Source organism: Colobus angolensis, unplaced genomic scaffold, assembly GCF_000951035.1.
Source record: "Colobus angolensis palliatus isolate OR3802 unplaced genomic scaffold, Cang.pa_1.0 Scaffold211, whole genome shotgun sequence".
Classification (NCBI taxonomy): domain Eukaryota; kingdom Metazoa; phylum Chordata; class Mammalia; order Primates; family Cercopithecidae; genus Colobus; species Colobus angolensis.
Genome location: NW_012115278.1, coordinates 2,292,187 through 2,314,725, shown reverse-complemented (window position 1 = coordinate 2,314,725; position 22,539 = coordinate 2,292,187). Strand labels below are relative to the sequence as shown.

Genomic DNA, 22,539 nt, shown 5'->3' with positions numbered 1-22,539 from the left:
AGTGAGAGAATATGCCGCGACAGACTCACGGCACAGGATCATCCGAAGGAGTGTTGTCATCCTTCACACATCACACACCCCTCTGCTCTCTGTATCTGAGGAGAGTGATAGGCTTTGCTGGGGAGGAAGGCTCACCTGAGAAGAAGATGCTCTCTGGGACTGGTTATTGAAAAGACTGAGGATGAATTTCACCAATCAATGTTTGATAACATAAGAATCTCCCATCCTGGGGCAGACAACAGGTCATTGATGACCTTGGAGGCAGGAAGGAAGAGGAAGGAAAGAGGATGACCAGAGGAGGTAGGTGCTGTTCTCCTCCCAAGAGTAAGCCGCCTGCGTTCCACTGGGGTTAGCAGCCAGCCTCGGTGGTCCGGGAACTTGCGCCACCTCCGGTCCGCCTTGCCCTACTAGACATGGTCATCTTCTCCTGACGTTACCTTATGATGAGGCCTTAGCCTGGGTTTCCATGTCATCTTTATATCAACTGCCCAAAGATTGAGACGGCGTCTTCTGCTCCTCAGTCTATTCTTGCACAAGTTTCACTGAATGTGTATTTTGCAGTGTGCAGTGCTGACTGTGCTTACTGAATGCTGTGCCTTGTCATTGATACAATAAATGAAAGTGCTTTGTAAAATGTAAAGCATTACAGAGACCACAAACTCTGGGTTGAAAATGCTAAATGAAGGCAGAGCTGTCCATGTAGCTTGAACAAAGAGTGCATAAAAATTGATCCCAGTCCTTTGATGGCAGCCACGAAGCCAGTGAGTGGCTTGAGTGCTCCTGACCCATGGCCACCAGCTTCGCCTTCGTGTGGCTAGCTCCGACTCATTCTTAGGCTTCATCTGATGCCACTTCCTCTGGGAAGCCTTTTCAACCTGCTTGGCCCCACAGAGCCCCCCAGGCTGGGTTAAGTGGCTGGGGTGCATCTCCACAGGGCAGTACTGACCACCTTCCAGCTCTGCTCACAGCTCACGGCACCTGCGTCTGCAAGGGCACACCTGCCTGAGGAGGAACCCGTATCAGTCATGTGTGGTTCATCGGCTCCCCACCCTCATCTTGAGTAATGCCCAGTGTGTCCTGGGTGTGTGGCAGTTGTCAGTGAGTAAGTATTGATCAGTCAAGGCCGTCACCAGCGTTTCCTCTCCACCCCAGCCCCTAGGAGCCAAAGTCCACGATAAGTCGATGTAAAAGCCTGAATTTTTAAGACACCAATCAGGTCGTTTTTTTAATGCAGCGCCACTTTATCCTCTGCCTCAGGAGGCCTTGCAGATGTCCCTGCATTCTCCGGGGAAGACGCACTGAGAGGTTGACCTCAGGGAGGAATGAGAGCCAGCAGGAACATGGGCTTATCATTAAGAAATAGTGTCCACAACCAAGAATGCTGGCCTGTGAGGCATTGAAACAAATGGTGTATTCCTTCTAAAACTGGGTTTCAAAGTGTTCCATGCCCTGGGTGGTGTGAGCTGAAGGTCTGCTCAGAACAGAGGCTGGTATACTCACTGTGGAGTGTTCCTGAAGGTCTGCTCAGAACAGAGGCTGGTATACTCACTGTGGAGTGTTCCTGCCATGCAGCCTTTGCCTAACAAGTTGCAGAGATGGCCATGAGGGTGCTGCCATGAGAATTTCTTACTGCATTTTCGTGCAGCCTCATTAGAAAGCTGGGTGAGGTGTTTGCAGAGGGTGTCCTGCTTCCAAGGGGGACCACAGCCACTTAGAATGACTTCCTGAATCCACTAACTTGAAAGCACTTAGAACCACCGTTCTCCAGGTGCAGTCCCTGTCTTTCTTTTCAGCCTGTATGTGTTAGAACATATCCTAAAAATGTCTGCAGAAAACAGACACTGCAGGTGTGTGGCAGAATACCTAACTACTCACAGACCCATGGGGCCATCAGAATGCAGGATTGCATCTTCCTCCCAGCGCGTACTGAGTCCTGCATTTACTGGGTGTAGCCCAAGGGGTCCGCATCAGTCAGTTGCAAAACCTCCCAACTTACAAAAGCTTGCACTTCAAAATTATTCTAACTCACCTACGCATGAAGAAATGGCCTAAGTTGCAATGTTCTAAAAATATTTTAATATTAAATATGATCCTGATTCATTTTCCTTTCCACAAGTATTCTCCGTTAATAAGAATGCGACGAGTAAACAGGATTGAAGGACTTTCTAGCCTGACATAGTATTCCCAGAAAAAGAGATTAGAGGCTGGGCACAGTGGCTCGCACCGGTGATCCCAACGCTTTGGGAGGCCAAGGCAGGAGGGTCACCTGAGGCCAGGGGCTCCTGCCCAGCCTGTGAAACACAGTGAGGCCTCACCTCTATAAAAAATAGAAGATTAGGCCGGGCACAGCGGCTCACGCCTGTAATGCCAGCACTTTGGGAGGCCGAGGTGGGTAGATCACGAGATCAGGAGATTGAGACCATCCTGGCTGACATGGTGAAACCCCGTCTCTACTAAAAATACACAAAATTAGCCAGGCGTGGTGGCGGGCACCTGTAGTCCCAGCTACCCAGGAGGCTGAGGCAGGAGAATGGCGTGAACCCAGGAGGCGGAGGTTGCAGTGAGCCAAGATCGTGCCACTGTACTCCAGCTTGAGCGACACAGCGAGACTCTGTCTCAAAAAAATATAAATAAATCAATAAATAAATAAATAATAAAAGATTAGTCAGGCCATGGTGGCAGCATCTGTGGTCCCAGCTATTCAGGAGGCTGAAGTGGGAGGACTGCTTGAACCCAGGAGTTTGAGGCTGCAGTGAGCTCTGATTGTACCACTGCACTCCAGCCTGCAAGATGCTGTCTCCCCAAAAAAAGCTGGGGGGTAACTAGAAAAGAACAAACACTCTGAAAGTTCCTTAGGACCAGACTATGATGTCACTAGGCAGTAGGAAGTTTTCAGCTCCCCTGTAATCTTAAGGGACCCCGTCCATTGACCTATAGGCCATTATGAGGGGCATGACTGTAACTTGGTTTTCTCCCCCCGCAGATGACTTTGTGATTTTTCTCTTTGCCTTTGGTTTTCATGGGCATTATTATGATGTACCAAGTTGCAGCTTTTTCTGTGATTATTATTCTTGGAGTTTTTTGTTTGTTTTGTTTTGTGTTGTGTTTCTGTTTGTTTTTTTCAGACAAAATCTCACTCTGTCACTCAGGCTGGAGTGCAGTGGCATGATCTCCACTCACGGCAAACTCCACCTCCTGGGTTCAAGCGATTCTCCTGCCTCAGCCTCCCTAGTAACTGGAATTGCAAGCATGTGCCACCACGCCTGGCTAAATTTTGTATTTTTCGTAGAGACGGGGTTTCACCATGTTGGCCAGGCTGGTCTCGAACTCCTGACCTCAAGTGATCTGCCCACCTCAGCCTTCCAAAGTGCTGGGATTGCAGTTGCGAGCCTCTGTACCTGGCCATTCTTGGAGTTTATGGACCTTCTTGAGTCTCTGGTTTGATGTCCGTCTGAGGGTTTGGAGCAGGGCTGCCTCTGCCCCATTCTCTCTTCTTCTAGAACCCCAATTACACACATATCTGATCTTGTCATCATATCTTGTCTATCTTGCTCGTTTCTTTCCGTATGTTGCTTTTCATTTTCTCCTCAAGCTTCATGCTGGCAATGCTCTTTTGGTGTATCTTTTAGAGAGGATCTGTGCTTGCTTCTAGTAGACAGCTGGAGGCATTAGCAATCTAGGATAAGCTTCATCTACTTTCTGGGGTATGAGTAATTCTGAGTTCAGGCTCAGTCTTTGAGCACGCATGAGTCCGTCTGGTTTATCTTTACATCTTGAGCAAAACTCTTTGTGTAAGAATAACCAACCCAAGCTGTAGGAGGTTTAATGCGGCCCCTTCCTGATGGCCTCTGTGTCCAGTGTCTGCCCCCTTAGTGCCCTGAGTCTTGGATGTTCTAATTCGCTTCTCATCTTTCCCTGATGGAAACTGCAGGTACCTGAAACGTGGGGCTCTTCTCTCTGTTTTCTTTCTCTCCCACATCTTGATACAGATTTTTTACTGGCTTGTTATCTCTCCATTTAAATCTCTCCAGATTTAAATAAATCTTCAAGCAGATTTATTTAAATTTTGTCCATTTTTTCCAGTCATTTTCAGTGTATTCTATAATACCCTAACACCATGGTTTGTTTTTCACCCCTCTTTATTTTTTTCAGAAAAGTGTCCAGTTGTTTCAATATGTAATTCTTACTTAGTTTGGGCTACTAATACATGAGCATGAAAAAAAAGAAAATGTAGGAAACCTTTTTTAAAACTTCATTTCAGGAAATTCTGTAATTTTCTGAAAACATGATAAAGAGGAAACATTTATTCGAATACTCGGTTGTTGAAGAAAGCACTATAAAGCTCAGTCAGGATATTTGAGCCTTTTTCTGTAACAGTTACAAGCTGTGAAAACGTGAGCCAAGCGCTTGCATAACAGACAGATACGGGATCAGGTTAAATGAAATACTGAATTAAATTTATTTCAACAAACATATTCAGCTGAAAATCAAAGAGCTCCTCAAATATCGCTGTGAACACACTGATCAACAGATGGGAACTTCAGCTTTTGTGCTGGTCTTGAAAATGTGTTGTGCTCACCAGCAAAATTTGGGATATACAGTTTTTGCCAAATCTGAAATTGACCCGTAACTTCAGAGTTGTCTTTGAACGGAAAGATAGAGATTTTCGCAAGATATGTGGAGAACAGATGATTTAATATGCTTCTTTAATTTTGTGATGTCTGTCTTTCTCTTCCTTTTTTCTGTGGTACATTTGGACAGTGATGTATTCTGACTTTATTTCAAAATACTTTGGCTAAGATTGGAAGAAAAAGAGAAGGATGCAAAATGAATAATGATGAGACATTTCAGTTAAGATATGTGAATTCTCTTTTTTTTTCAAAAATCAGTTTTCAAAATATTGCTTTACTTTCTTATGAATGATCATGACAAATTATAAATTTTTTTAAAAGTCCACCTGTCACAGTGTTTGTTAATACATGCACTCAAGGTTTCTCTTTAAGAGTCCATTTGTGAACTCCAAGCTTTAGTCTGCTTAACTAAAGCCTGAGATCCAGTTCTTGCCAATTCAGTCTGTAAATACCATCTACTAGAGGTACAGAAAGGATAGATGAAACATTAAAAGGAAGAATTACCATCTGTCTTTTATTTGTAATTTAATTTGACCTTAAATTCCAGAGAAAAAAATCTGTTTCTTTTTTCCCCACTGACTTTTGTTATAGGCATCTTTAGAGACAATTTGCCTGTGCTTCCTAGCCAGTTACAATCCCTAGTCTCTCAGTCCAAAATGCTGGGCCAGAGCGTGCTCACTCCCAGGGCCAAAGCAGAGCTTAACTGTATGCTCTTTTTGCTGTGACATCACTTTTTACAAGTGCTCCTGACATATGAAACATGTCTCATTACAGAAAACAGATTTCTTCAGAAATTCATTGCCTTAAATCTTTTTGCAGAAAGCGTTTTTAACTACCTTCGTCCTTTGCAATTGCCTTTGAGACCTCCAGCAAAAATTTAAAACTGTGCTCAACGGTGCAAGCCCCGATTACAGAATCGCGAACAGAGAAGGCACCAAAGTAGGAGAAAAAGAAAAGAAAGAAGTAACTTGTGTTTCTCGAGTGCGTACTTTGGGTCAGATAGTGTGTTTCATGGTTGATGTGAGTTTGATTGCCGGTAAGAATACACGTAGTAAACATTTTCTTCCTTGTGACGGATCTATTGAGATACAATTCACATACCATACAATTCACCTATTTGAAAGGCAGATTCAGGGGTGTTTAGTATATTTGCAGAGTTGTGCAACCATGACCAAAACCAGTTTTAGAATATTTTTATCACCCCACAAAGAAGCCCCGTGTCCACTAGCAGTCTCTTCCCCTTTCTCCCAACCCTGGACAGCCACGAACCTTTCTGTTTCTTCGGATTTGTCTCTCCAGTCTCTTCCGCTTCGTATCAGCGGAATCATTTGTGTGGTCTTGCATGTCTGGCCTTTCACTTAGCATGACGTTTTCAAGGTTCATCCATGTTGTGGCATGAGTCAGTACTTCATTCCGTGTTATTGCTGAAGAAATATACTGCAATTTCTTTATCCGTTCATCAGCTTATGCACATTTGGCTTGTTTCCCCTTTGGGCTACTAGCTATAAGTCTGCTGTGAACATTCAGTTATAAGTTTTAGTGTATATATATGTTGTCATTTCTTTTAGGAAATTAACTCATATACTTAGGAGTGAAATTCCTGGGTCATATAGGGTAACATCCTTTTGAGGAACTGTCAGACTATTTTCTAAAGTGGTGGCCTGATAATATTCCTACTGGAAGTATAGGAGGGTTCCAATTATTTCTCCATATCCTCACAAACACTAGTTATTTTCTGTCTTTTTTATTGTGGCCATCCTAGAGGGTATGGTATGGTATCTCACTGTGGTCTTGACATGCATTTCCCTAATGACTAATGATGCTGTGACCATCTTTTCTTGTGCTTTTTTGGCTGTTTCTCTATCTTTGGAAAAATATCTATTCAAAGCCTCTTCCCAATTAAACAAATTCAGTTATTTGTCTTTTTTGTAAGCATTCTTTTCTTCGAGACAGGGTCCTAGTCTGTCACCCAGGCTGGAGTACAGTGGCACAATCTTGGCTCACTACAGCCTCAGTCTCCTGGGCTCAAGCGATCCTCTCATCTCAGCCTCCTAATTAACTGGGACTACAGGCGTGTGCCACCATGCCCAGCTAATTTTTGTACTTTTTTTTTTTGTAAAGATGGAGTTCTTACCATGTTGCCCAGGCTGGTCTTGAACTCCTGGGTTCAAGCAATCCTCCTGCCGTGGCCTCCCAAAATGCTGAGATTGCAGGCATGAGCCACCCACCCAGCCACATTCTTTATGTATTTTGGATATAAGTTCCTTATCAGATACATGATTTGCAAATATTTTCTCCCATTCTGTAGGTTGTCTTGATGGTACGCTTTGGAACATAACTGTTTTTAATTTTTATGAAGTGTAATTTAATTTTTTGCCACTTAAGGTATTCTTGCCTTGATTTTACACACAAGGAAAGAGAGGACAGTAACCTTCTCAAAAACGAGTATCCCAAATAACGGTGAGGCTGGATTGTTCAAACAGACACCCCTGTTCTTTGCTGCACTGTTATATGGCTCAATGCTGGTTTTTCTGTGGAGGATTAGAAAGGACTCATTGCCTGGTTGAGACAATATTTGAAACACTTTTTTTTTAAAACCCCAATCCCATTTTTCTTCTTTCTCTTTTCTATTTCATATATTTCCTTTTCTTAATGGATTTTTTCAACATATAATAAGGTGACTAGTAATGGGAGTAAGAATTAGAAAGACTATTTTTAATTTTAGGCTGCATCTAGATAATAAATGAATCGTATAGCATGATAATGGGCCCAGAAAGCCTCTCAGTGAGAGCTCACAAAGCTTCCCAGGCTGCTGTGGGAGTGCCCCACCATGGCGGCCTTGCTGGGAAGAGGAACATGTGATAAGTGAACTCTGCTGCAGTTGCTAAAATACCAGCTTATTAGTTCACAGATGCATTTGAGTGGCTCTTAGCACTCCATAAAGCTGGCGTGACCCTCTGTGTCCGCATTTTTAATGAGTTCTTCAAAAACATTAATGCCTAGAGAATAATATAAATTCAGGCTGGATTAGAGATCCAGAGCCGTGTTTTTGGCATAACGGTAACTGCATATGGGGAGAAAGGGCTGGGATCAGCATCTTCACTAGGTAGTTTTGCCAAGGAATCCCTGCGTTGGAACAATGCACTTGTGCCCAGGGACTGTGCCTCTATCTGTTGGCTCAGCGTCTGCCTGGGGACCTGACCACATCTGCATTGGCACACAGACATTAGGGCTTCAGCGCATTTCAGTTGTAAATTCAAGCTTCCGTTTCGTTTTAAAGGGGATGTCTTAGTGCAGCTGACTCATTACTTCTCAACTTTAAAATATTAGCCACTAGCTGTGGTCACTTGGGAGTTTTCTACATAGATACAGCATATTTCATGGCATTCCATCCTGCCAGTGTAAGGACTTTGTCTACTGGAGCTACAAAAATACTTTTATGGACTCTTTAAGATGCACATCAAATGGGAAAAGCCTTTGCCTAGCAGAATAGATCTACTACGTCAGATAATTATCAGGTTGACTAACCTTCTGAGGTCACTGTCTCATGGCATCTTGAACGGCTCTGCTGGGTCCATTACCTTGAAAGCTCTCCTTCCTCCCTGCCTGAAGGAGTCCTGTTCACCCATGAGTGTCTCATACACTAGAGGCGCCTACACCGTGAAACCTCTCCTAAATCACTAAGTCATGTGCCCTAGCGTATTTTTATACCTCCAGGATAGTGCATGCCACAGCTTTATGGAGGCCGGTTCTGAATGAATCTGTCTGACATGGGTCAGGAGCTCCCAACTGTTAGTTGGGAGGGTGAACTGGGCTTTTATTCATCTTCGCTGTTTGCCCCACTCAGTTTCCACTTCAGAGACTAGGATGTGTGGGGCATATGCTGAATACCTAAACATTTTGCTAATTGGAAATGACATTTTCCTTTTTTTTTTTTTTTTGAAATGGAGTCTCACTCTGTCGCCAAGCTGGAGTGCAGTAGCTCTATCTCGGCTCACTGCAACTTCCACCTCCCAGGTTCAAGCAATCTCTTGCCTCAGCTTCCTGAGTAGCTGGGATTACAGGCATATGCCACCACACCCGGCTAATTTTTATATTATTAGTAGAGACGGGATTTCACCATGTTGGCCAGGATGGTCTCGATCTCCTGACTTTGGGATTCACCCACCTCAGCCTCCCAAAGGCATTTTACTTTTAACAAGTAGAATGTATTTGCTAAACAAATACAAAAGAAAATGGTATATTTTCTTAATTCCAAATTCTGTGTCAGTGAGTATCTTGGTGAATTTCCAGAGATGAATGTGTTTTTGAAATCAGTTTCGTATTCTCTTCCTCAAGGTCCCTAATGATCTTCCAAGTGTTTGTTTGACTGTACAGTCATGGCATTGCATGGGTGTCAGTATTGGTTTCTACTGCCCACAGTTTCCCTGAAGATGTACTTTGGAAAATGTTTAAGAAAGTTGACTTGGCAAATGGAAAGTTGGAGGATATACTAAATTGCATTATCATTCAAAAATATTTGCTGCTCTTCTCTGGGGGAGGATTAAACTTTCCCATTCTCCTGACATAACAGTTGGCGATGAGACTTGCTCTGGCCACAGAAATATGACGGGAAGTGTGTACAGCCCTTCTACCACAGAGGCCAACAGTGTTGCAAACAGAGGGAGCTAACTGGATATATTTTTTATAAGAAAAATGTTCGTTACAAACTACAGAGATTTGGGGGGCTATTTTTACTGTAGCATAAGCCAACATGTCCTGACTGATGCAGAGACTGTTCCATGTGTGGTGGATTATAGCAAGATGTACTTGAAGCAAAGAGAAGCAAATAAGTGCTAAGAAAGGTCTGAGGTTGCCATGAAATTGCAAATTAAGAGCCAGTATTGAAGTTACTTCAGTAAAGATACTGCAGTTGCCATGGGATTTCAAGCTACAATTCAGTAACGATGTTGAGCATTTTGTGTATTAAGCTCAACTAAAGATTCACATAGAGAAACTAAATACTCCTATTTTCATTCATTCAGCATTCGGAAGTATTTATTCAGAACCTATGATGGTTTTGACATTTACCTAGGCATTGTAGTATATAAAAAAAATTACCTCACAAATTCTGCCCTGGGGACTCTATGACTTATTAAGGAAGATCTTACCTTGGTAAGTGTTTATAATTATAATAATATGAATAATGAGAAAAAAATTCAAGAGGGTGATTACTTACATTTGGAAGGAGGAAAAAGAAAGGATTCATGGAAGATGGGGCTTTGACCAAGACCTTGAGGTATGGCTAAGGAAAGACATGTCTTCAAAACCGGGATGTGAGTCAGCAGAGGCAAGAAATAGAGACGAATATTTTGAGGCAGTGAGAACCTCTTTGACTAAAAAAATGTGATGCCTAAAGCAGAAACATGGTGGAAAATAAAACTGAAGTTAAATTGGGGAAAGATGGAGAAACTGAAATTCCTGGATGGGTGTTTTGATGTTTGTGGGAAGTAATGAGCCGTAGAAGGTTTTGAGTGTGGCATGACAGTGAGCATCGTTTCCTGAATGTGCCCAAGTTGCACAAGGCCCAGAACTGGGAGGCCGAGGCCCGCAAGGAGGCTCTGGCCCCTGTGCATGGTGCCTCAGGCCCATGATCCACATTTACAAGAAACGGAGTCTAAGAACAACGAACTGTGTGAAATGTATTATGAAGGGAAGCCTCATTCTACTGATGGTGTTGGAGAAACCGGTTTGCTGTTTGTGGAACCAAAATCCATGTACGTTTTCACCTCATGTCAAACGCTGAAATAATTGCCACCCCTCAAAATAGATTTGCAGGTAAATCTGTATTGTGAACTTACCTAAGGCTAAACGCAAGTTTTAACAATCACAGGGGAAAAAGTGAAATGGATAGATGTAATTGCATACAAAAAGTTAGGGATCTGTATGTCCTCCACTCAAAGCTGTTACAAGCTTTACAAACTGACAACTGGGAAAATGCTTGCAGAGAATACAAGCAAGGATTAGCATACAAAGTGTTTCAATGAAAAGGTAAAAACCATCAGAGGAAAGAGAAATGAGAAAAATAAATGAGTCATCAGATAATTTATAAGATTAAATACAGAGAACAAGCAAACATTTAGGAACTATTCAATTTTTTAAAAAGTCGTTGAAAGGACAAGGTTTTCCCAAGGGAGTTAGCAAAACCTATTTGTAAGAGATAATGTATGATATTGTCCTATTTGCAAGGTGCGCTAGGCACTTTTATTAATCTGCTGATAGTGGCGGCGGCATACCTTGGTGTGATACATTTGCAAAGTAATTTGACAATATTTATCAAAAGCTTTAAACCTTGGCCTACCAATCCCTCCTTTGGCATATTCATCCTCAAGAAATAAGTCTCAATGTAGAAAAATGGCTCTGCACAAATATATCCTTAAGAGTACTATTTATAGTTTTATAAAAATTGAAAACACCTAAATCTACAGCATTCAGAAATTTATTATAGAGTCCTTGTGTCGATATTTGATGGATCATTAGGAAGAACCGAAAATTGTGTTGACAAATAATTTGTAGCAACTCTAAAAAATTTTATGCTATGATGACATGGAATATATGCATTTGATCAGAGCTGTATATGAGAAATTCTACACAGACACACGCAAAGACTGGAGGAAATTTCCGAGACTGTCAGCCTTGAAGAGCTGGGTATGTTTGGTGATTTCTTTTCTCTTTTATATAATCCTGGCTGCAAATGTGGTTGATGCTAAAGGTAGGAGGCCTGGAGATAAAATCGTTCATCTCCTGCATAATGGTAATAATCATATGAGTGAATCAGACTGCCAAAGAGAAGAATCTAGGGACAGACACAGAAAGGGACGTGGAATAAAGTCTGAAGAATGCATATATTTAGGGGCAGGAGGAGAATAGGAGCCTGCCAGGCTTGGAGTAGGAGGAGATCAGGAAAGGTGAGGCCTCTTGGAGTTTAGGGTGTGGGCAGCTTCAGAAAGAAGTCACCTGCCAGTGTCGGGGAGCAGTCGGAGGAGCTGATTAGAGAGGGTCATTCGGTTCTCACTGGCGGGCTCTCAGGCAGCTCCGTCAGAATCCAGAAAACAAGGAGCGGGAGGATTGGAACTGAGAAAGTGGCCTGTTGAAACAAACGGGGGGGAAACAAAGGCCACACTTGCCTTGCTCTAAGAAAAACTAAATAGGCCAGGTGCAGTGGCTCGTGCCTATAATCCCAGAACTTTGAGAGGCCGAGGCGGGCGGATCACAAGGTCAGGAGTTCAATACCAGCCTGGCCAATATGGTGAAACCCTGTCTCTACTAAAAATACCAAAAACAAACAAACAAAAAAACTAGCTGGGCATGATGGCGGGCACCTGTAGTCCCAGCTACTTGGGAGGCTGAGGTGGGAGAATCACTTGAACCAGGGAGGTGGAGGTTGTAGTGAGCTGAGATCATGCCACTGCAGTCCAGCCAGGGCGACAGAGCGAGACTCCATCTCAAAAAAACAAAAAGAAAGAAAAACGAAATGAGAGAGAAAAGGCAAATACAGTGTTGAATGTGGCAGGATATTTTCTCACTCTGTCCTGGTGGTGGTGGTAGGATTCCAAAGTGTGTTGAGTGGAATGTTCACATCCGAGAATTAATACTGGGACTCGTGGACAAGAAAGCAGACAGGTGTTCCTTCGAGCTCTCGTTAATGCCTCTTCTGTGGCCGAAGTAGAAGCCCTCAGTGTGCACCGCTGCTTTCTCCGGGACTGGACTTGCTTCTCTGTCTCTCTTGTTGTTAGGGTGCCCCTGAGCTAACCCAGTCACTCTAGGGACCATGCCTCTAACATCTGTGTTTAGGGCTGAACTCCAGGTGGGCCGAAAGGACAACTGGTCAAAGCCTTTCTTGCCCAGTAAAGCCTTGAGCCACATCTCCCCTTTCTACAAGGAAGAAGGGGATAGTCATCCATTAAAGAATAAACAAGGTATTTGGCATTATTCTGGATTCTAAGCTAAAAACCTCTAAGTTTTTCCAGGTGTAGCCTCAGAAGAGCATCCTCATCACTGTCGTATAAATGGACCGAAAAGCACCCCCCTCCTGATTCTTCTATAAATACTGCTAGCAGACAGAAGCAAACTGCTTGGTGGTGGACCACCCCTTCATTCACAGACTTTTCCATTGCATGTTGTTGACCTATGGAAGTCAAAGCAAACTCTTTAGTCTGCCGTGTCGTTTCTCTGGTGTAATATCCTTGTCTGTTTCCCATAGGTGCCTATCCTCGACTGTCACTGAGCTTTCGGTTGAAGAGGAACATTGGATACTTCATTCTTCAGACGTACATGCCCTCTATACTGATAACGATTCTGTCATGGGTGTCCTTCTGGATCAATTATGATGCATCTGCTGCGAGGGTCGCCCTCGGTATGTGCTATTTTTAAGTAATATTTAAATGTAAAGTAACCGTATCATTACAGTATTCAGATAGTTCAAAGGCTGTAGTTCAACTACCATTTTTTGACATCGTGACACAAGCGTTGCCCGTGTAGTCACTTTTCATCTTGAAACACTAATTTCACGCACGATTCCCTTGATGTGTTAATTTAATTATAAGGCTCAAATGTGAATTTTCATGCCCATGAAAGGGAAAATATGCTTGCAGAATATTTGCATGATAAAACTAGTTTTGACACTAATTTTAAAGCAAGGATTAACATCTCCTGTTCAAAATTATTCCATGGCCCAGAAAGAAGACTTGATTAATTGTGCATTCTTCTTTTATAAGTCAGAAAAATAGTCAAATATTACAGCATAGAATTGGAATTACACAATGTAATGAGCACTAAAATGTAGAATTCAATTCTGAGTGATTCCCAAAGGCTCTGGTGATCTTTTCTGACCATTGGTTATTTGACAACTGGATTATTAGCTGATGTACCATATGTATTATAGGTTCCAATATTATTTTTAGCATTTTGGTTATTAAGGGATAGCTTATATTTTCAGAAACATTCTTCTCTACTCAGCTGATTAATATGAAACTGCATAGACAAAATAATTATTTAAATACATTTGCATAAGTACAGAGCTGTTGGGCAATCTTCTCTCCATCCCTTTGGGTAGGGTTGAATTTATTTCCTGAAAGTGAAAGTCAATAGTACTTATAAAAATTGATGGAAAAGAATTATCAACGCATTATCTGGCAAAGTGCCTTACAAAAAACATAAGAATTCAGGGTTCCAGTTATCCCTTCTTTCCTGTTCTTTTCTCTTTTTTTGAGACAGGGTCTCACTCTGTCACCCAAGCTGGAGTGCAGTGGCACAATTATGATTACGGCTCACTGCAGCCTCAACCTCCTGAACTCAAGTGATCCTCTCAACTCTACCTCCTGGATATGGGGGACAACAGACACACACCACCACACTTGGCTAATTTTTAAATTTTTTGTAGAGATAGGAGTTTCGCCATGTTTCCCAGACTGGTCTTGAACTCTTGGTCTCAAGCCATCTGCCCACCTCGGCCTCCCAGAGTACTAGGATTATAGGCGTGAGCCACCACACCCAGCCCTTTTTCTGTTTACCAACTTTTCCCAGGACTTTAAGTTGAATAACATGTTTTCTTTTCTAATATAATGTAAGTACATGTTTGTATATGCATGACAAACATGTGACTTGCATAGTTGTAATCAAGATTAGATTTATTTCCCAGGAAATAACACACAACTATGACTTGAGAAAATCAGGTAGCTCTTCCTAAGGGTGTTAAGTAGATTAAAAAACCACTCTATGAAGAGTAAAGCTGCAAAAAACTGAAAGTGCTATTTTAATTGTTATGTATTTCTAATAGGTATCATAAACACAGTTCTCTTTAAAAAAAAAAAAAGTCTCCAGGACTTTTGTACAGCCTGCAGATCTTCCCCAGTAATGTCAATCTTTATGTAGCTTTTACTTTAAATATATATATATATATTTTACTAGATTACTCTTTGTTAAACTCTTTTCTCTTTTCACTTGGAAAATTCAGAGATACAATACATTTGTAGGGGCAGATCTAAATTATACAGAACTGTTAGCTTATACAATTTCAAGCACCCCCTTTTAAGAAAAATAATATGAAATATACAAATACAAAGTTGCTGGGACCCCTCCACAAGCCTAGAAAAGGCCTATGAAAGTGGAGACCGAGCTGAAACTGACATTTCACTGCTTTGCCGTGAATCTGCTGCAGAGAATTTGCCAGCCACTGCGATAATTAGTGAAATATGAGTACTAAGGAGCCATGATTATCTGACATCACAAGGGGTGGGGTGTACTGAAAACTTGCATATCTGAATTTCTTAGCCATCACAGATTCTGTCTCTCCCTAACTGTAAAGTGTTGCTTTCTACGGTGTTAAACCGTTAGTACCCCGGAAGTGAGTTCCATTTAACCCAGTTTCATTAAGGTATATAAAAGTAGATTCCACACTTTTTCTTCATGACATGACGTTTTTAATATAAACCAATCGGGCCTCTGTGGCTTTGCTGGGATGAAGGCATGGGCTGGCTAGGGTTGCTGAGGCTTCAACATTGGAGGATTGACACTTGTGCTCTGGGAGGCAGGCATGAGAGCCAGAGTGAAGGGGATATTCATTAGAGTTAGGGTGACTCCGAGGTCAAGAGGGCAGCTGTGATCTTAGGGCTGTGGGTCTGGCCAGACAAGAACCCGACAGATCAAGCTCTCAGAGTATGACACCTACACATGCGTCCCCTCTGTCCCTCCTGCCAATACAAGACTTGAGTCCAGATCTGCAGTCACTGGGAAACGTCAGTTGGCGAATTCAGACAATTATGACGCAGTGTCAGGAGCACTGAGTGACGTCATCATCATCATCAGTACCACAGCCAGGATAATAAAGGCTGAAAAGTACCACATAGTTGGGCGCCACTTTCTCTGCTAAGGCCATTCACGTAGTCATCTGTCCTGGAGAAGATTCACAGCAGGGTACGGAGGATTATCGCTCCAGTTTTACAGAGCACGAAAATGAGATGCAGAGAAGCTCAGTAGCTGGTCCGAAGTCATGTAATTTCCAAGTTTCAGAAGAAAGATTTCAATCCAGTTAGTCTAACTTCCAGACCTTCTCCCTTAACTACTACATGTAATTCCTAAAGTGTCAATAAAACTGCAGTAAAGAGTTATTTGGTCTACTATGTTATAAAAGCCATGGATTTTTTTTAAGAAAAGAAAAAAGCTAACCAAACGTTATTATGAACTCTTATTATTGAGGAATCCCTCATAACTGTTAAGATGCTACTGAGCTCCATAGGATACAGCTATAGTTTGGAGAGCTTTCATTGGAGAAATCCCCCTTCCTGCCACCCCTTCCCAAGCACCTCGTCTTGTAGCACAGCTTTGAAATGCTCACAGGGCTTTTTGCATCCATCCTAAGGGGCTGCACTGTGATCAGTACGCGTTGCTTCTAAATGCATGATACAGGTGCAGCCTCTGCACAGACAGGGTGGGCAGGGCTCAGCAGAGGCCTCTGTGGAGGGCTCACCCTTGGGCTCTGGGCACTGTTGGACCTGGACGCAATGTGGGAGGGACTCAGGGCCTGTTCCGCTGGCTCTTCCGATAGCCGTGCTCCTTGGCTGCTCTGTGGGCCTCAGTATGATATGCTTCTGCTGCGCAGGGTCTGACCATCAGATACGTTGAACTGTTTGCGTTAACGACCACCAGACTTTAAAGTGGGAAGTTGTCATTTAGATGGCCTCCCTCAAAACCCTTGGTGAATACTGGGTGGTGTCCCTTATCCAAAATGCCTGGTACCAGAAGTGTTTTGAAAATCAGATTTTTTTCTAATTTTGGAGTATCTGCATTATACTTAGTTTGAGCATCTCTAATCCAAAAATTCAAAATCTGAAATGCTCCAATTAGCATTTCCTTTGAGCACCATGCAGGCACTCAAAACGGGCCAGATTTTGGAACATTTCAGATTTTGGATTTTTAGGTGAGGGATGCTCAATCTGCAAAAGTACTGGTACTTCTAAAGGTAAAAATGTATACTGATAAAATTTAGGCCAGATTATTTTTATCATGAGGAGGAGAAACAAAATATTGTGATTAAACAATGCAAAGAAATTATATTTTATTTCATACTCATTTTTATAAATACAACTTTCAAATACAATATTTCATACATAGTCTAAATGACAAATAAATTGAGGCTGGCAATTTATAGAAAGACTGAAAAGCCTGGTGAATGTACAAAACAACACGAAAGCCACCACCCAGCCATTTTCTGTACTGCAGCTGGATGATTTCCCCTTAGAGAACAGAAGGTCAAGGCAAGGCCAGGAAACCCAGAGGCTACCGAAGAATGATTTTTCTGTAATGATGATACTCATATGATTATTTGTTATTAGTGTTAACAGTGCCAGTTACTATTTGTTGGCACATCAGAGCTTTTCAGGCACTGCCATCAGATTTCCAGCAGCTCCAAATGATGGCTACAGACCCATAGAGGCAGAGCAGGGCTTTGGGTCTGGGCCGTGTGGCTCCCCTTTACAGGCTGTGGGCCACCACAGTACACCACCATCCACGGTGTCCTACATAGGAGGTAAAGCGACAGAAGGAGTTAGTAAACGCATTGGCCTCTTAAGCTAAGAACTCACGTGGCGTGTGGGTCCAAACTAGAAAGACCCGGGCACTCACTGCAAATCCTACTGTCAGGGATTCCTGAGCCTGCGCTGGTGGGCCTGGGTCCGGGGTCCTAGCCCAGGTCCCTCTGGGGCTCTTTTACCAGGCTGAGTACCTGTGGGATGTGCTGGCTGCACCTGTTCCTGTGTGCTTTCAGCCCATTGTCTGGGACATCTGCTGAGGCCTGTGTCATACATGTCCATTCAAAATAGCCAGCAGGGGAGGCAAAGCCATGACTAAAGCAAAGTGCTCAGTCTTCCCAAATCCACGTTGAAGGGGGAAACACGGTAGTGGCAAGAACATTACAAACTTTTTGAATAATGGTGAGAATGCCTCATTTTGCAGCATTTGCACGGCGTTTTCACATTTATTTGTAAACAGTAATTATCCCATGGCCATTTTCAATTTTAAAAAGTCCCCAGGTGCACATGAATGTGATGTCAAAAGAGAATCTTAAAATACTCTGACATCTTGGATTTCCGTACATTCCATCAGCAACCATGGTTTGCAGCTCTATGTAAAAAGAGTTCCTCAACTCTTCAGTTCTCTTCTTAGCTTTTGGTAGCAGTTCAGAGCTCAATGGAGGGAGCGCTTTTGTTGGAGATGGAAGACTGGGCTATCTAGCCTGCTCTCCAGCTCATTCCCAGGCCAGCTGAGCTCTGCAGTCTCGAGTTCCTCCCTGTGGGCCTTGAGATGCTGCCTCCTAGGATAGGATGGGAGATCAGAGGGGGATGAAATTGGAATGCTTAGTAAATTCAAACCCTGCCCTGGAGGGCTGGGCTGGGGCCATGCGCAGAATGACCTGGGCTGCATCCCAGAGTGCATATCCTGACAGTGCTGAACTGTAGGGCTGGCACTACCTCTCGGCCTCAGTGATGTCATTTAGGTTTTGGGTGACTGAGGATGAAGGATTATGGTTAGACTGTCTCCTTTTAAAGTCTCATTTTTGAGGAAAGCCTGACAAAGCAATGCAGAGAAACCTGTTCACTTTATTGGGTCCTGAAAGCCACATCTTCACATTCAGTGGCATCAGTTGCATGGGTAGAAAAGAGCTCAGCCCTCAAAGCTGTCTTGCATCCTTGAGACGTATTAATATTTCAAAAATACAGTCTCCAAGACAGCGCGTGAGCTGCAGTACTACCATCCCACCCTACCACATGGGAGTGACCCGTGCCCTTCCTGTAAGCGCAGCTCAGCTTAACTCAGCAAGCTCTGAGCACGTCACTCACTTGCCTCCCGGTGTCTGTGGCCTCCGATGATTCAGCGTGGAATCTTGTCTATTGCTATGGGAGGGAGAATTGCAAAATATGGTCCTTACATGGTTCTAGACTAAATTGAGCTCTGTTTGGGAAACAGTGAGATCATTCATACAATACTATGTAAAGAATTCAACCTAACGACTTTTGAAAAAAGGATCTGATGAGTTGCCCCGGAGTATGGTGGGATTCTATAAGATGAGTGAAATCAGTAACCCTCAACTTCAGCAACCATTTCCTAAGCAGCTTATGTACAGATGCTTTCTTAGTTGAGGAGGGAAGTTGCTCTGTGAGATCATCTTCCCTCAGAAGAATAGCTCAGCTATTTCTTTCCCTTTGAGCTCAGGGCTGGATCTCATGGCTAATAATTTTAAAAATCATTGCCTCATTCCTCTCGCTTCCAATCAGCATTGTAGTAGGAATTATTTTCTTCTCACAGGCTGTCTCACTGAGCTCTCGCTCACAGCCTTGCCTCTGTAGCCACGGACCCCTCAAATTCATTCTTTTTTCCTGGAGGTTTCTCATCATGTATGCTAAATTCTGGGTTTATTTTTATTTTTACTAGCATTCATAAAAACCACACTCTTTTTTTCTGCTCTGCATATCTCTTCTTCTACTCTGAAAATTCCATCCTGTGTGATAGCAAGGTGTCGTGGGCAGGGGTTGGGCGGGGGAGGGAGATGCCCTGCACAGCTTCACTTCCCCAGAGTACAGATGTCAGCTCGCTGTTCCGAGCGGCGACGCGTGGCCCCGATGACGCGATGTATGCCCTGTTGCATTCCAGTCACCCCGCAGTATTCGACCCGTTCTCTCCGACTACTTAAAGTCAAACAGGGAAGACACAAAAGAACAGTGAAAAGTGAAGACCAGTGTGGCAAAGCTGCAGCCTCTCACCACTTTGTTTCTTTTCTAGGGATCACAACTGTGCTGACAATGACAACCATCAACACCCACCTTCGGGAGACCTTGCCCAAAATCCCCTACGTCAAAGCCATCGACATGTACCTTATGGGCTGCTTCGTCTTTGTGTTCCTGGCTCTTCTGGAGTACGCCTTTGTCAACTACATCTTCTTTGGAAGAGGCCCTCAAAGGCAGAAGAAGCTTGCAGAAAAGACAGCCAAGGCGAAGAATGGCCGTTCAAAGAGCGAAAGCAACCGGGTAGGCTCTCCCCCGCCTTGACCCCCCCCGGGCCCTGCAGCTCAGCAGCTACTGCATCTACTTGCATGATCTTTCCCCGTTTTTTCCCCAATAGCGTATGTCAGGCCACACACCCTTCTTGTACATGTGATATAGTCCTTATGACATGGCACCCAGCTGTTTTATATTCAGACCAGTCCAGTGGAGTTCTGGCCATCTAGCTAGGACTGGCCAGAGTTGACTGAAACCAGTGGATGTAGGCTTACGCAAAAAGAACCATGGGCCTGGCCAACAAACTTGACTTCTGGCGTTTCCATGCACATTGACCCTGGTCCAGTTGCTTTGTGCCCCAGGTAATGCATTCCCCAACAGTCACTTCCATTATTCCAGTCTACCCTCAGGGCGCAGACCTAGGCCTTCTTCCTCTCAGCAATAAGCCCCTTAAAACAGCAACTATCTGGATGGACAGCCTATTGAGAAGTGGAGCTCATTCTTGAATTTGGGTGAGGGCATTTGGACTGGGGCTGGTTAATCTCTGGCCTGGTGTTGAACACAAGGGAGAGGGTCAACATGGAGCTGGCAGTGAAAGACTCCCTTGCCCTTTCTGAATTCTCCACTTACAGAAGTAAGTAACAGGGCGCAATGGTTTTTAAATATACTTGCATGAGCTTTGAGTAGGACTTGGGCAGACTTGATGATCATAATCTGAAATATTTCCTCGTGCAAGTTACCAGGTTTCCTATAAAACCGACATTAGTGTTGATGCTGGAGAAGCCAAAATCATCTGTAGTTTCCTACAAAGAGAACAAAACCTGTGGGTCTGGAATGAATGAAACGCTGGGGTGGAGTGTGTGAATTTGATCTGTAGAAGCATTTTTCCAAAATGTTTCAATATTCCTTTAGTTGTAAAATTATCAGTCTGATGATCCAGCATGCTGCCATGCTTTGCACTGGAGTAGGCATACAGTCTCTTGTCCACCTGCCCACTGGCCACAGTCCTCTAGGGAAAAAGCAAAGTTCTAAAGGAATGAACAAGGCGGGCAGTGCTCTCTCTGGAAGCTCTCATAGATCTGCCATGGCCCTGGCCCCTCCCAGTTGTGTTCTGCAAAAAGCCAGGGTTGGGCAGACCTAGGCACTTTGTTTTAGGAAGTCCGTGGACTTTCTAAAGCCCTCATACACCCTCCTCCAGCCCAGCTCAACTCAGCAATGCTCTTACATCCTTCCAACCACAAAGCCGCTTGATCGTTAGATGTCATTTTGGCTTATATAAAAGCAGTATATTATTGTGGTTATAAACAACATTTGAATGAAAGCATATTATAGTTCCAATATAATTTTTAAAATGTATCCTTCCACCTCTTCTATCCCCTCAGGTCCTCAAGGACATTATTTCTACCTGTTTACATATTGGGTTTCTTCCCACATTTTAAAAAAATTCTTCTTGTTAAACGTACTGTTAGGCCATTCTGGGGTTGCTATAAAGGAATACCTGAGAGTGGCAAATTTACAAAGAACACAGGTTTAATTGGTTCACGGTTCTGCAGGTTTTACAGGAAGTGTGGCAATAATGTCTGCTCGGTTTCTGAGGTGGTTTCAGGAAGCTCACGATCATGGCGGAAGTCAAAGCGGGAGCTGCAAGCACGTTCCATGGCAAAAGTAGGAACAAGGAGGAGGGGAAGGTGTCGCCTACTTTTAAACAGCCAGATCATCTCATGAGAAGTCACTCACTATCATAGACAGCACCAAAGGGATGGTGCTAAACAACTCATGAGGAAACTGTGTCACATTGTTGGAGGTGGGGCCTGGTGGGAGATGACTGGACCATGAGGGCGGTTTCTCACAAAAGGTTTAATACCACAGTCCCACCCCGCTTGGTGCTGTCCTCGTGAGATGTGTCTGCTTCCCCCTTACCTTCCACCATGATAAGTTTCCTGGGGCTTCCCTGGAAGCCGAGAGGTGCCAGCACCATGCTTCCTGTACAGCTTGCAGAACTGTAAGCCAATTAAACCTCTTGCCTCTTTTTTATAAATTACCCAGTCTCTGGTATTTCCTTTTTTCTTTTTTTTTTTTTTGAGATGGAGTTTCGCTCTTGTCGCCCAGGCTGGAGTGCAGTGGCGCAATCTTGACTCACTGCAGCTTCCGCCTCCCAGGTTCAAGTGATTCTCCTGCCTCAGCCTCCTGAGTAGCTGAAATTACAGGCATGTAACACCACGCCCAGCTGATTTTGTATTTTTAGTAGAGACGGGGTTTCTCCATGTTGGCCAGGCTGGTCTTGAACTCCTGACCTCAGATGATCCACCTGCCTTGGCCTCCCAAAGTGCTTGGATTACAGGTGTGAGCCACCATACCGAGCTCAGTCTCAGGTATTTCTTTATAGCAATGGGAGAATGGCCTAATACACCTCCCACCAGGCCCCACCTCCACTACTGGGGATTACAGTTCAACATGAGATTCGGGCAGGGATACAGATCCAAACTGTATCACATACTTACTTCTCTAGCCTGTGGAGGTTTTCGTGCTCTATCCTGTGCCCTCCATGCCTTTATGTGTCCACACCTCCCAGCGAACACAGTAGCTCCTTGGAGGACGGTCTGTGCCCATACGAGGCCCACGAACATTCATGAACCCGTGGAAGCACGTTAAGTGAATGTAAATGGCTCCTTCCTTTCAGCACAGCATAAATAGAGTTAGTCAGAAAACTGAGGATCTGTGAATAAAACGAGGTTTTTCACAGGCAAAACTATCTTGAATTTCTTGGTGGAAAATATACTTAGTATCATATTGTTATATTTCCAAATAGGTCCATATCCTAGTAGGAACACACAATACGCTTTGGTCATGCTGTTTCCAAGGAAACTAGAATTCATCAC

General features: G+C 43.5%; 1 protein-coding gene across 3 annotated transcripts in view; it reads left to right on the top strand.

The window, feature by feature from the left end:
- GABRB3 (gamma-aminobutyric acid (GABA) A receptor, beta 3) overlaps window positions 1-22,539 on the top strand; it is a 227,818-nt gene that overhangs the window by 193,479 nt on the left and 11,800 nt on the right. For 2 of the 3 annotated variants that reach the window (XM_011942873.1, XM_011942874.1), the window contains 2 exons: window positions 12,874-13,026; window positions 19,446-19,690. In XM_011942873.1, the coding sequence (XP_011798263.1) occupies window positions 12,874-13,026; window positions 19,446-19,690 (398 nt within the window). Of the gene's footprint in view, window positions 1-12,873; window positions 13,027-19,445; window positions 19,691-21,819; window positions 21,826-22,539 lie in introns of all 3 variants that reach the window. The other variant, XM_011942872.1, reaches the window with a different exon arrangement.